This window comes from Ceratotherium simum, chromosome 35, assembly GCF_057802395.1.
Source record: "Ceratotherium simum simum isolate JZ-2026a chromosome 35, ASM5780239v1, whole genome shotgun sequence".
Taxonomy (NCBI): Eukaryota; Metazoa; Chordata; class Mammalia; order Perissodactyla; family Rhinocerotidae; genus Ceratotherium; species Ceratotherium simum.
In genome coordinates, this window is record NC_141934.1 from 21,923,185 (window position 1) to 21,938,592 (window position 15,408).

Genomic DNA, 15,408 nt, shown 5'->3' on the forward strand with positions numbered 1-15,408 from the left:
CTAGAGTGTCAACTCCAGGAGGGCAGAGATTTTGGTCTCTTTTGTTGACTGCTGTGTCCCCAGCTCCTAGAACAATGTCTGGCACACAGTAGGTGCTTCCTAAATATTTGTTGGATGAATGAAAACATTACAAGAAACTGACAGCATTGGTTGCCTCTGGGGAGGAGAAGTGGTGGGGCAAGACTTGCTTTCCACCATTCATCTTTTTATACATTTAAAAAGTTTTAAAATGGGCTTAAAAAATTAACTAAAAAAATACATAAATTTTTATAAAAAGAAGAACTTGGTTAACAGCGTTGAATTCTGCTGAGAAGTCAAGATTGAGACTGAGAGAGGTCTTTTGAATGGAGAGTACGGAGGCCATTGGTGGCAGCCTTAGCAAGAGCTGTTGTGGGGGAGAGGGACAGGTAGAGACAGACACAGTTGCCTGAGGAGTAAGGTGGAGAGGATACGACGGAGTAGAATAGATAATTCTTTCCGTCTTGAGAAAAGGAGAGAAATTGCAGAGAGGTAGTGGAGTAGACTGTGGGGACACTGAAGTATTTTTAACTCTGTTTATTAAAATTTAAATTATTCAATAGATAAAATCACTTGCTTCAAAATTCACAAATTATAGGGCTTAGCCATAGCCCTCTGGTAAACTGCCTGGGCCAAACTAGACAAAAAAGTTTATCTGTAAAATGAGGGCTTTAGCTAAGATGATTCAAAGGGTTCTAGCCCTGGAATTCTTTTTTTCCCTCCAGCTTTATTGAGGTATAACTGACAGGTGAAATTGTTTATTTTTAAGGTGTACAGCATGATGATTTGACATATGTATATATTATGAAATGATTACCACAATCAAGTCAGTTAACACATCCATCACCTCATGTGGTTACCATATTTGTGTGTGTGTGTTGAGAACGTTTAAGATCTACTCTCAGCAGATTTCAAGTATACAATTTATTGTTAATTATATTATTATTAACTATAATCACAATGCTGTACATTAGATCCCCAGAACTTATTCATCTTCTAACTGAAAGTTTGTACCCTTCGACCAACATCTCCCCATCTCCCCTACCCTGTAGCCTCTGGCAACCACCATTCTACTCTCTGTTTTTATGAGTTCAACTTTATCATCCACATATAAGTGAGATCATACAGTATTTGATCATAAGATCATACAGACTTATTTCACTTAGTATAATGCCCTCAAGGTTCATTCATGTTGTCAACAAATGGCAGGATTTCCTTCTTTTTTATGGCTGAATACTGAAATCCTTTACTTTGCTGATTCATGATAAATTTTGGTTTCTAAATAGTGTAAATATTTGGAGAGGTGGCTGCGACCATTTCCTGTAGGGCCTTGCAAGGTGTTTGGATTTTATTCCTTGTGACATGGGAAGCTCTTAGAGAGTTTTGAGCAGGATCTGGTTTTAAAAGTTCATTGTAGCTTTTGGTTCAAGAATAGACTAAAGTAAGATTTAAAAATCCTAAAAGAGACTGAACAACTATAGAAGAGATCATATGTTAGTTTTTTTTGTTGGTGAGGAAGATTGGCCCTGAGCTAATGTCTATGCCCATTTTCCTCTATTTTATACGTGGGACACCTGCCACAGCATGGCTTCATACGAGGTACGTAGGTCCCCGACTGGGATCCGAACCTGTGAACTCTGGGCTGCTGAAGTGGAATGTGTGAACTTAACCACTACGCTACTGGGCTGGCCCCCATATGTTAGTTTTATAATCAGAAAAGAATTAAATATTAAAAACATTTTTGGAACCTTGAACACCACCAGTGTTTTTCCATTGTGTCATTTTTCGTGAAACAATCAGCTGAGTTTGATCTGTAAAGTAGGCCTCTTGGTACCTAGGATTGAGGGAAAACTAAAGGATTGAAGGATGGCGAAAATGAATAGGTAATCAGAGTAGGATCCAACTGGCTATACTTGTCTCTCAAAATGATTTCTTATTAACTCAGAATAGAATTAGATAACTAGCCATTATATGAGGTAGACTATAGAAATACAATTAGGATTATGATGTAAAGAAGTGGAATGTAGAGAATACTCTCCCTAACTAACTTAAATTATTATTAATATAAAACAACCTCTAACACTTGGATCACAGAATGTCTCTGACTTTTGGGGTATTTCAGTTATCCACTGCTGCTCAGCAAACCACCCCAAAACTAAGTAACTTCAAGCAATAGTGATTTATAGGTTGACTGGGCTCAGCTAGATGGTTCTTCTTCTCTACATGGTAAAGCTGAAGTCACACTGGCAACTTCATTAATCTTGGAGCTTGGCTGGGGCCGGAGCATTCAAGATGATCTCTCATCTTCCAGAGTCTCTCTCCATTTGACCTCAGTAATCTAGGCTGAACCTCTTGACAGCGTGGAGGCTGCTTTTCAGATGGGAGCTTTTCAAAAGGACAAGCGCTTATCAAGCCTCTGCTTGCATCATGCTTTCTAACGGCCAAGCCCAGAGTCAGTGTGGGAGGGGACTAAATGAGGGCATGAATACCGGGATGTGTCATTCTCTGGGGCCGCTATTGTAACAGTCTACCACTTGAAGTCACAGGCATTTTGAAGCTCTAAGATGCTTACAATTCTGGCCTTTTAAGACTACAGGATAGCTGAGGCTTGGAATCTTCCTTCCTGATTTGGTTACTTCTATACTCGACACTTCTCTGCTTGAGAATCTTCTTTAACTCTTTTCTACCTTTTCAGAGCACAGTTTTTACATCTCACTTCTGTTTTGTTCTGAGAGTTCTTCCTGATCCCATGTGCTCTCTATAAACTGCTATTTAGATAGATTCAGTGACAGTCTTACTGCTATTTTATCCTTTTTATGTCCCTTGCCAAACATATGGTCATTATAGTAATGGACATACTAGGTCCCTTTCCCTCCTTCTCCCTACAGGTTATCACTTCCTTTAAATTATGATCCGGATGACTAAGATGCCCTTCATACATCCAGTATTAATCCAGTACCAACTATGTTGCATTGTCTGGGTAGCAGGGTAACAAGCCTTTGTTTTCAAGGAGCTTACATTACAGTGGGGGAGTTAGACAATGAGAAAGTAAACAACAAGAACAAAATAATTTCAGCTAGTGATAAATGCTGGGGAGAAAATAAAGCAGGATAATGTGATAGAGAGTGAATGGGGTGGAGGAGGGGAGCTGCTTTAGTTTGGCTGGCAGAAAGGGCCTTTCTAAGGACGGACATTTGAGCCAAGATCTGAATGATAAGCAGCCATCCATCCTGACAGATAGAGTGACCAACTATCCCAGTTTGCCTGAGACTGAGAGATTTCTTGGGACATGGGACTTTCAGTGCTAAAACCAGGACAGTCCTGGGCAAACTGGCATGGTTGTAAAGTCCAGGAAGGGGGAACAGCAAGTACAAGGCCCAGAGTTAGGAGGAAGCTTGGTGTTCGGGGGAGTGACAGAAGGCCACTGCGGCCGAAAGCGTGGTGTGAATGGTGAGCAGAGGCAGGCGAGGCTGGGAGTTTAGCGGACGCTGGACCACATGGGCCTTATCAGTAGTTTGGATTTTAGTATAAGTGTGTTGCAAAGTCACTACAACATTTCAAACAGGGAAGGACATGGTTTTCTTTACATTTGTAAGTGATCGTTGGCTGGTGTGTGGAGAGGAAAGCTACGGGTGCCCAGGTGGAAACGGGAGACCAGTTAAGAGGCGAGCTCCGTCATAAGGCTTGAGATGATGGTGGCTGGGGCCAGGGAGGTAGCCAGGAGGGAAGCTTCTTGTCACTACTGACTCTGTGCTGCTTCTTACTCCTCTCGGGCTCTTCTCCTCCTTTCTAAATCTGTAGCTTTTTAATCCTGAAGAGCTTCTTTTGCTAAGTATAGCAGTTCGTAGATTTACCACTGTGTGCAAACCTCAATCCTCCTTGCTTCCCTCAGGTGCTTTATCTGGTTTTCTTTTCAGTATTTTCAAAGTACTTGAACACAATAATATAGTTTTTGGTTCTTTTTTAGTTATCCATTGTTTTTCTCATAGGGCCATATTGGGTAATACTTTTGAATGCCAAGCTTAAAGTGATTGATTTTTGTCTTGGATGCCTTTGAAGGGTTGTATTTAGAGTTGTGCAGCATAAATAGAGCTATGTTTGGTAAAGGTTAATCTTGCAGGAGGGTGGGGGTAAAACGATGTGGTAAGATGTGGATGTGTTAAATTTTAGGTGACAGTAGGCTATTCAAGTTGAAATGCCAAGGAGTGGGAGGCAGTTAGAAAAGTGGGACTAGATCTCAATAGCAAGGATGGGTCTGTATATAGAAACGTGGGAGTTGCCGCGGAGAGGTGGGATTGGGCGAGGGCATTGATTTGTTTATTCAGCGAGGCATCCCGTATTTACTGCGTGCTTCCTAAGTGCTGGGAATGTTATGGTGAACAAGGTGGGCAGGATCCCTGCTCTTGGGGAGTTGGCATTCAGTCGCGGTAGGGGAGATAGAAGGGCAAACAATAATTGAATTAATGAGTAAGATAATTTCAGAGAGTGGTGAGAGCTGTGCCGATAACAAAACAGGATGATGTACTCTGGCTTGGAGGGGCTGTGGAGGAGATTCTTCTTTAGATTGGTAATCAGGGAAGGCCTCTTTGAGGAGATGACATTCTACCTGAGACCTGAATGATGGGAACGAGCCAGCCACGGGAAGATCTAGGGACAGTGTGTTCCAGGCAGAGGTCTTAGACACCAGAGGCTAGGTCTAATCCTAGGTAAACTCCCATTTAAGTCAGTGGAGATGCGGAACAAGCGAATAAGAGAGAGCAAGGAGGGCAAAGACTGGGTTGGCTTTGCTCAGTAGCAGAGTGCCTTACACATAGGAAAGTGTTCATGTTAAAAATAAACAAACCAGGATTGTGTTCTCCCACCAAGACTGAGGAAGGAGAACTCCAAGGCAACCATGGCACGACCTATACAGAAGTTGAGGAAAAGGTCAATGGTTTTGGTTTTAGGTTACTTGTGGACCATCAAGAATGTCTACTTGTTAGAGAGTGCTGAGTTAAGTAACTGCAAAGGGTTGAGAAGCAGGGGCAAGGAAATAGAAACAGCATTTTTGGGATCTCTAAGAAATCCTTTCCCTTATTGTCTGTGAATGTGTCATAAATGTCTCCCCCACTATGTGCAGCCCCCTCTGGGAATCTTTCCTGGCTATGCTCCTGAATTCACTTGCTTTCTCTTGCCTCTTCTCTCTTACCAACCTTTCACTTTGGACTCCTTCTTTGCTTTTATTTGCTTCTGTAAGCCTTGCCACTTTGCACTCCTGTTCCCTCTTTCTCTGTACCCGACAGGTGCAGGCCAGTCCTGCCCATCTTTGCTGGTGGCAGTAGTTTCTGAGACTCCAGCCAGATCCAGGAGCCCGGGTCTGGAAGGGGGCAGTGGGCTGCAGAGGCTGCATGAGATATATTTGAGACATTTGACAATGAGTGGAAGTGGAGAAAAGGGATGGTATTTCAATGGGCCACCAAGGTTTTGTTTAAGATCTTGGAGACCTGTGAATATTTGAAATCAAGGAGAAGGAAGTCAATAGAGAGGGAGACGTTGACGATGAAAGGGCAGAAGGGACTTAATTAAGGGAGCAGTTAGAGAGGAGGCAAAAGTGGAAGAGTTAACCTTAAATAACAAGAGGTGAAGTGCTTCTTCCTCTGAACTAAGAGGAAAGGAAGAATGAATGAGGCTGAATACAAAGATTCTTGAGTTGGAAGAAAGATGACTGGGGGGCCGGCCCCGTGGCTTAGCGGTTAAGTGCGTGCTCTCCGCTGCCGGTGGCCCGGGTTCGGATCCCGGGTGCGCACCGAGGCACCACTCCTCCAGCCATGCTGAGGCCGCATCCCACATACAGCAACTAGAAGGATGTGCAGCTATGACAGACAACTATGTACTGGGGCTTTGGGGGAAAAATAAATAAATAAAATCTTTAAAAAAAAAAAAAAAAAAAAAGAAAGATGACTGGGAGCAGCTTACAGTGAGTGGTCTGGATCTTTTTAGCAATAAAGAAAGCCAGGTGGTCTGCTTAAAGTCAAACTCAAAATTGGTGAAGGAATTTTGGAATCCTTCAGAGATACTCCAGAGATTTTGCTGGGGAATAATCAAGTGATGAATGAAGAACTGCCGAGCACCAAAAGGATCCAGTTGAAGCTAGGATGTATTTTTAGCAGACAAAGTCTACCTTTCTCCGGGATTCTTCTGCCAATACCCAAGCGGCTGGGGCTAATGTTAACTGCTGTTAATACAGAGTTTGGATTTTAGCCACTAATTATATTTCAAGAAGACATTATCCTCATAGTAGTACTTAATAGTAAATCAAAAACTGATTGATTTGTTTTCCTCTCATCTTACTTGTACCTGTCAGAAGCTTGTAATTACTGAGAGCTGCCTGTGGAATTCAATATAAAGAATTTTAATCAACAGCTTTTCGTAGAACATAATAAACTTGGCTCATTACTTTTAGAATCTGGGCTATTATGAAAAATGAAAACTCTCAAACTTAGCATAGCCTTTCTCTTGTTCTCAGTAGTTTCTACAGTGTACTTAAGGTTTGAGATATACATCTACTTAGGTGCGGTTTTTGAAATATTTTTGAACAACCGGATCACAATAATACAATTCTCAAGTAGAAATTTGCTGACTAAATGGAAACGGATATCACTTAAGGACCTCTTTTTCTTGAAATATTAGGTCGAAAATGGTGTATTTGTAGCCAGTCCACTTCAGGAACGCACAATTCTAATGAGAAAAGAGGGCGAGTCTGCAAAAAGCATTAATGAGATGCTTCTGAGCAGACTTTCACGCTACAGAGCCTCCCCATCCGCAACGCTGGCTGCCCTTACTGGCTCCACCATCTCCAACACACTGAAAGAGGACCAAGCAGGTATGCTACTCTTTGCTTACCATAACTGTTTACCTTGTATAGCTCCACTCAGCTATCTTTTTTTAAGACTTAATTTTTTTTAGAGCAGTTTTAGGTTCACAGCAAAATTGAGAGGAAAGTACAGAGATTTCCCATAGCCCTCCTGCCCCCACACGTGCATAGCCTGTCCCATTATCAACATCCCCCACCAGATGGTACATTCGTTACAGTGATGAACCTGCATTGACATGTCATCACCCAAAGTCCATAGTTTACCTTAGGGTTCACTCTTGGTGTTCTGCATTCTATGGTTTTGGGCAAATGCATAATGACAGGTATCCATCATTATAGTATCATACAGAGTAGTTTCACTGCCCTAAAAATCCTATGGTGCTCCACCTGTTCATCCCTCCCCTCTCCCCACCTCCTTGCCACCTCTGATCTTTTTATTGTCTTCAGAGTTTTGTCTTTCTCAGAATGTCATATAGTTGGAATCATGCAGTATGTAGCCTTTTCAGATTGGCTTTCTTTCACTTAATTATCTGCATTTAAGTTTCCTCCATGTCTTTTCAGGGCTTGATACGTTCAGCTTGTAATTAGTGAGAGCTGCCTGTGGATTCAGGCAATACTTTTTATTGAGCACTTACAGTGTGCCATACAAAGCACTTTGCTTTACATACTTCACCTTTTTATCTCCTTCCAGTCGTTGTCCATTTTTTTTATTCCAAGTTAACACATGTTGTTGGCTATGGACATGAATTGGCATGAATCTGTAATAATTTAAAATAACTCTGTCTTTAACTGTAAATACCTTATCATTACTGGCAGTATAAATTAATTGATTTCATGTTTAGCATATGCTTTATGAATGTAAAAAGCTCATATTTAGCATCATCTTCACTAAATGCAATCTTGACCACGCAAGTAAGAGACAAACCTTCCACAATAGAGATTGCTTTTTTTAAAATTTATCATTTAGTGTTTGTGCTTTAATATTTTAAAGTAAGTAATACATTTACAGAGTTTGAAAACAATAAAAAAGGTATATGCAGAGAATCTTACTCCTACATCTTGGTGTGTTCTGTATTTTGTCCCCACCTGCGCCCTATAGGTAATTATATTTATTAGTTTTTATTTATCTTTACAGAGTTTCTTTATGCAAATAAAATTAAAGACAAATTTGTGCCTTCTTATTTTCCTCCTTTTCTTAATAAAAGGTTACACACTAAATACACTGTTCTGCACTTTCACAGCAGGAGTTCTTAATTGGGTTAAGCATTTGAGAGGTTCATAAACATGCTCCCCCAAAGTTTTAAATAACATCTTATGTATCATCATAATTTTCATCAGATTTTCAAGGTCATCTATGACCCAAAAAAGGTTAAGAATTATTCTTCAAGAGTTTACAGATTATATACCAACTACATAAATTTATAACAAATCATGAACTGTAGTAAAAGATAAGGCTAGAAAAAGATGCCATATATAGAAAAATGCATCTGAATTAATATGTTTAATTAATTTAGTGCAATTTTATGCTTTAATCCTTTATATATTAAAATGTTAGGAAGAGAAAATATTTGTGATTAATTCATTATGAGACTATTGAAGTAAATACTTATTAGTCCATGTTAGAGTTTAAGGATAGTATTTGATTTCCACAGGTCTCTATTGTATTAAATGTAAGTGGGGAAATTATTAATAGTTGTTATAACTTGGGTATGTGGATAATTTGAGTTATAGGAAATACGTTGTAAAGGATAGTCCTTTTTACCTAAATAAACATTTTCCTGACAAGCTGAAGGCTTGATCTGGGTTCGTCCCTTGGGAGAAGATTGAATCCTACCCTGAACAACAGGAATACTAAAGGAATGTTTGTTGGATGAGAAAATATGGGCTAAATCAAAAAGAGAACTTAGAAGGCAAGAGCATACTTAGAATTCTGTGAAAACTGGTATCTGTGTGCTAAACATATAATCTCATTGTTCTTTTATGTACATTTTCTATGTATTCATTTAACATGATGTTGCTACATAATAGTTTACCAGTTACAGGCTAAGTGAACTTTTGACAATTAATTCAACGTTCAGAGGGCCTAGAAATTTTTATTCAGTGATAAATTAATACCTATTATCATGTTAATGAGAGTATGTCTGTTAAAAACATCTTGATGATAATGTTATGCTCACAAAATTGCTAATTTTCTACTCAGTGCCCCTTTTGGGTTTCTTACCAATGAAAATTATGCTCCTGAATTATGTCCTGAATGAAGAATATACTTGTTGGGGGCTTGGAACTTTAAAAAATGGAGCTTTTTAGAAGCACAAACATTCAAAACAAGTATCAGACAGATTAGATTTCATTTTTCTCATTTTTCTAATTGAAACCATCTGAAGACAATTTTATGTCTATCTGGGCAGTTATGTTTTATACCCCGACAACTTCCTAGGTAAAGCACTCGGTTGACTTTCCATTATCAGTCCTAGCTAGGATAATATGTAGAAAATCCTTAAATTCACTCTGCGTTTTCAGATCTGCCAGTAAGTAAGGGAGATTAAAGTACATTTTATACCTCTTGATTAGAAACAGTAATCATTTTCTTAATGATAGTTTATGTCATTGACCCTAAAAAATAAATATATAAATATAACAGGTTATCATAAATCATGCAGGTATAATATTATTTAGTGATAGATATCGTGAAAGGTTTTATTAACTTGTTATAGATTGAAATTTCTGTCTGATTCCATGTTCAGAGCTGTTTGTAATGAATGTAATATCACAAAGCTATTAAGAATTTATTCTGTATAAAATGAAAGATCTCTATTAGAGCACAGTTTCCTAGAGGAAACACGAACAGTAGGATTCTTCTTTTATTTTGAGATTTGGTCCATGTACCAATTCATTCTTTTGAAAGAAGTTTTAGAGACATAATGGCATATTGAATATTGGGAACATATTTGAGAAATGTTCAGATTATGTAAGAGGAGGCCTGGGGTCAGGCTATGGAGCCAGAAGATCATTATTTTTTTCTTAGCTTATTACTTCTTGCTCTGTTGTCCAAATCCGGGCATATCCTATTTTGAATTTGGGGCCCCCCTCGTTATACTCAAATCTGTTTTGATAATCACATTAATCTGTGTGTCAAATATTTCTACTCACCATTTTCATTCCTTTCACCAGCAAATACTAGCTGTGGACTACCTCTGAAAATGCTTCGGAAGACACCCATATATACCTGTGGCACGTACTTGGTGATGCTGGTCCCACCTCCAGGGGGATCAGGCAGCTCTGCTACCCGCTCTCTTTTTGGTGGAACAAGTGGTTTGTCATCTTTAAAAAGTAAGTGAATTTTATTTGTGACACTTTTCCTGATTTGTCTCCAACTTCGAAATTTAAGGCTTTTTTATTAATGATTTTAAACTTGCTCTGTTAAACAGTAGTTTGCAATAGATCTCTGATAACAACAAAAAACTATTATCAATATAGTTACAGGCTAGAAGGAATTAAAAATATAATTTTAGTAGATATAACAGTATACTTTTGAAAACTATTGTCTAATAAAATTACTAGAAATAATAATGAGTTCAGGAAAATTTTAGGAAATAATCTTTTGCCACATTATTTACTGATGATTTAGCAAGAGCTCTACCCACCATGATAGAATTCCAAAGCTACTAAAATAAGTATGTGAAACACCTCCATTTTAAGACATACATTTGAAAAATGTTAAGTGGAAAATGTATAATACAAAATAATATATAGAAAAATTAATGTTAAGTGTACATATATTTTTATAGAAGAAGGAGACACACTATAGTTATTAAATCAGTGTAATTTTGGCTTCAGAATGGGCAAATAGTTAAATGGAATAAAATATAGAATAAAAAAATGTTCCTGGGCCGGCCCCGTGGCTTAGCGGTTAAGTGGATGCGCTCCGCTACTGGCGGCCCGGGTTTGGATCCCGGGTGCGCACCAACGCACTGCTTCTCCGGCCATGCTGAGGCCACATCCCACATACAGCAACTAGAAGGATGTGCAGCTATGACATACAAATATCTACTGGGGCTTTGGGGGGAAAAAAAAAGGAGGAGGATTGGCAATAGATGTTAGCTCAGAGCTGGTCTTCCTCAGCAAAAAGAGGAAGATTAGCATGGATGTTAGCTCAGGGCTGATCTTCCTCACACGCAAAAAAATAAAAAATAAAAAAAATGTTCCTTTCACATTGCTATTTTCTAGTGTTCTTACCTTAAGGACATCATTTAACCCCTCTGAGCCTTAATTTTCCCACTTGTAAAAAAATAAAAGGATAATAGTATTTCACACTATTGTTTGGTGATCGTATGCACTAAAGTTTTATGTTAGAGTATTTCTAAAAAACCAAAATGAAAAAACCCAATGTTCTTTTTATATAGGGTAACAATTTTTTTTGCATTCATTTTTGCCTTGAAATTTGTTTAGGCGCATAAAATTAAAGTGTTCTAAAATAAGTTTACTTGTTTTTATTTCCCAATGTTTCATATTCTGTCTTCTTAAAATAATTTGTTAATAGTAATTCCATTAAAGGATTATATTTCACGTTTAGATTTTTAGAAAAGCATTTCTTACTCTAACTTGTGCTTGCAGATGTAAATTTGACCTCAGCAGTTTTTTATTTTTTTAATAATTTTATTTATCTATTTTTTTCCCGCAAAGCCCCAGTAGATAGTTGTATGTCACAGTTGCACATCCTTCTAGTTGCTGTATGTGGGACTCGGCCTCAGCATGGCCGGAGAAGCGGTGCGTCGTTGCGCGCCCGGGATCCGAACCCGGGCCACCAGCAGCGGAGCGCGCGCACTTAACTGCTAAGCCACCGCTAAGCCACGGGGCCGGCCCCAGACCTCAGCAGTTTAAACAAAATCATTTATCTAATATCAACTTAGCCTGTAGGCCATTTCAAGTAGTTGCATGTGTTTGGGGTTTAGATATTTATAACCACTCCAAAACTCTTTTTACCTTTAAAATCAAATTGGTTGGACTTTTTCTCAACAACTTGTTTTCTCTAATGGTTCATGTGAACAGGAGGTCCCCTTTAGCCCTTGGGTAAATGATGTAAATTTACCATTAGTCTCTTTGTTTTTAGGAATGGCTTTATTGAGATATAACTTTCATACCATAAATTTCACCCCCTTAAAGTATACAGTTCAGTATTTTTAAGTATATTCACAGAGTTGTGCAACCATCACCACTGTCTAATTCTAGAAAATTTCCATCACTCCAAAAAGAAACCCCAAACCCATTAGTAGTCACTCGCCGTTTTTCCCCTCACCCCAGCCCCTGGCATCCACCAGTCTACTTTCTGTCTCTATGGATTTACCTATTCTGGACTTTTCATTTATAAGGAACTATACATTATATGCCCATTTGTGCCTGGCTTTTTTTTTATTATTATTTTTTTAATTTTGTTGAGGTCATATTGGTTTATAACACTGTATAATTTCGGGTGTACATTATTATATATCAATTTCTGTGTAGACTGCGTCATGCTTACCACCAATAGTCTAGTTTTGTTTTTGTTTTGTTTTGTTTTGTTTTTTGCTGAGGAAGATTAGCCCTGAGCTAACATCTGTGCCAGTCTTCCTTTATTTTGTATGTGGGTTGCTACCACGGCTTCGCTGACTAGTGGTGTAGGTCCATGCCCAGGATCCGAACCCGGGCTACCAAAGCAGGCATGCTGAACTTAACCACTATGCCACGGGCCTGGCCCCCTGTCTAAAGTTTTTATTTATCGCCATACATATGTGCCCCTTTACCCTTTTTGCCTATGCCTTCCCCTTCCCCTCTGGTAACCACAAATCTGTTCTCTTTATCTATGTGTTTGTTTATCTTCCACATGTGAGTGAAATCATACAGTGTTTGTCTTTCTCTGTCTGGCTTATTTTGCTTAACATAATACCCTCAAGGTCCTTCCATGTTGTTACAAATGGGATGATTTTATCTTTTTTATGGCTGAGTAGTATTCCATTGTGTGTGTGTGTGTATGTGTGTGTGTGTGTGTGTGTGTGTATGTGTATACACACCATGTCTTCTTTATCCATTCTTCTGTTGATGAGCACTTGGGTTGCTTCCATGTCTTGGGTATTGTGAATAATGCTGCAGTGAACAGAGGAGTGCATAGATCTTTTTGTATTGTTGATTTCATGTTCTTTGGATAGATACCTGTAGTGGGATAGCTGGATCATATGGTGTTTCTATTTTTAATTTTTTGAAGAATCTCCATACTGTTTTCCATAGTAGCTGCACCAGTTTGCATTCCCATCAGCAGTATATGAGGATTTCCTTTTCTCCACATCCTCTCCAACACTTATTTCTCATCTTGTTAATTATAGCCATTCTGATGAGTGAGGGGTGATATCTCATTGTAGTTTTGATTTGTATTTCCCTAATAATTAGTGATGTTGAACATCTTTTCATGTGCCTGTTGGCACATGAAATCTTCTGTATATCTTCTTTGGAGAAATGTCTGTTCATATCCTCTGCCCATTTTTTGATTGGGTTGTTTGTCTTTTCATTGTTGAGTTGTATGAGTTCTTTATATATTTTGGAAATTAGTGCCTTGTTGGATATGTGATTTTTGCAAATATTTTTTCCCAGTTGGTGTGTTGTGTTTCCTTTTTGTTGATGATTTCCTTTGCCTTGCAGAAGCTTTTAGTATGATGTAGTCCCATTTTGTTTCCCTTGCCTGAGTAGACATGGTATTTGAAAAGATGCTTCCAAGACCAATGTCAAAGAGTGTACTGCCTGTATTTTCTTCTAAGAGTTTTATGGTTTCAGGTCTTATGTTCAAGTCTTTAATCCATTTTGAGTTAATTTTTGTGTATGGTGTAAGATAATGGTCTACTTTCATTCTTTTGCATGTGGCTATCCAGTTTTCCCTGTGATTGGCTTTTTTTTTTTTTTGCTTAGCTTAATGTTTTCAAGGTTCATTCATGTTGTAGCATGCATTATTACTTTATTCCTTTTTATGGCTGAATCACATTCCGTTGTATGGATATACTTCATTTTGTTTATCTGTTCATCAATTGGTGGACATTTGGGTTGTTTCTACTTTTTGGCTATTTTGAATAATGCTGCTGTGAACATTCTTGTGCAAGTTATTGTATGGACATGTTTTCATTTCTCATAGGTTTATATGTAGGAATAGAATTCTGGGTCGTATGGTAACTATATGTTTACTCTTTAGAGGGATTGCCAAACTGTTTTCCAAAGTGGCTACACCATTTTACATTCTCATCAGCAATGTATAATGGTTCCAGTTTCTCTACATCCTCACTGACATTTCTTATTGTCTGTTTTCTTTTGTTATAGCCATCCTAGTGGTCTAAAGTGGTATCTCATTGTGGTTTTGATTTGCGTTTCCCTAATGACTGATGATGACGAACATCTTTTCATGTGCTTGTTGGCCATTTGTGTATCTTCTTTGGAGAAATATCTATTCAAATCCTTTGTCAATTTTTAAATTGGGTTTTTTTTTTTTATTGACCATTAGTCTTATTTAACTCTTTTTTTTAGTCTCCCTGACATGGCTTTTTTACTTAATTGAAATTGGCCCCATTTGATTAAAGCAGGCCTTCACTGTGTCATTTTTTCATGAGGATATAGCTTACACAGTAATTCTATTTTAGACCAACAAATCAGTAAATGCTTAAATTCCTTTTGTGTCCTGTTCATATTGGTCACTGTGGGGACTACTCAGTAAGTGGAAGAAGTGGTGCTTGCTTTCAGGAGCTCCGAGTCTGGATGGGAGAAATGATGTAGGTGCATGAAACAACTAGAAAATGATATATGATGCTGCATCACTGCCTGAACCTTGTGGAACATTTGCTCTAAGTGCCGCAGAATCAGAGAAAGAAAAGGTCATTGTGGAATGGGTGGAAGGGAGAGACTGCATGAGGTCCTGAGTTTAAGTCATGAAAAATGATTCTTATTCATATAAGCAGCCAAGTGAGGGAAGGCATATGCAGGGTAAACACAATGAAAAAGAGATTTGGGGAAGGTCATTCTGTTGCTGTGCAGGATGGAACAGTAGAAAATAGAAAAGAAACAGAGTATAGGGCCGGCCCAGTGGCTTAGCGGTTAAGTGCACGCGCTCCGCTGCTGGCGGCCCGGGTTCGGATCCCGGGCGTGCACCGACGCACCGCTTCTCCGGCCATGCTGAGGCCGCGTCCCACATACAGCAACTAGAAGGATGTGCAGCTATGACATACAACTATCTGCTGGGGCTTTGGGGGAAAAAATAAATAAATAAAATCTTTAAAAAAAAAAAAAAAGAAACAGAGTATAGTTTAGATTATAGCTCAAGTCAGGCATGATGAGCATCTGGACTTCTAGAGTGATGGGAGTTAAAAAAAAAAAGCTTGAGAGGCGGTGCTAGAATTTCATGTTTGAAAGTGGGGAAGAAAAGAATAATATCAATAATAGCATCTAGCACATAAGTCCTGGTGTGGATCTTTGACGTATTTTAACTCACTTAATCTTCACGATAACTGTATAAGGCAGGTACTTTTGTT

General features: G+C 38.6%; 1 protein-coding gene across 7 annotated transcripts in view; it reads left to right on the forward strand.

Annotated features, from left to right (window-relative positions):
• Positions 1 to 15,408, forward strand: part of HECTD4 (HECT domain E3 ubiquitin protein ligase 4) — a 178,414-nt gene that overhangs the window by 65,760 nt on the left and 97,246 nt on the right. For all 7 annotated transcript variants that reach the window (XM_087424193.1, XM_087424199.1, XM_087424200.1 and 4 more), the window contains exons 8-9: positions 6,688 to 6,880; positions 10,043 to 10,201. In XM_087424193.1, coding sequence (XP_087280319.1) covers positions 6,688 to 6,880; positions 10,043 to 10,201 — 352 coding nt within the window. The remainder of the gene's footprint in view (positions 1 to 6,687; positions 6,881 to 10,042; positions 10,202 to 15,408) is intronic.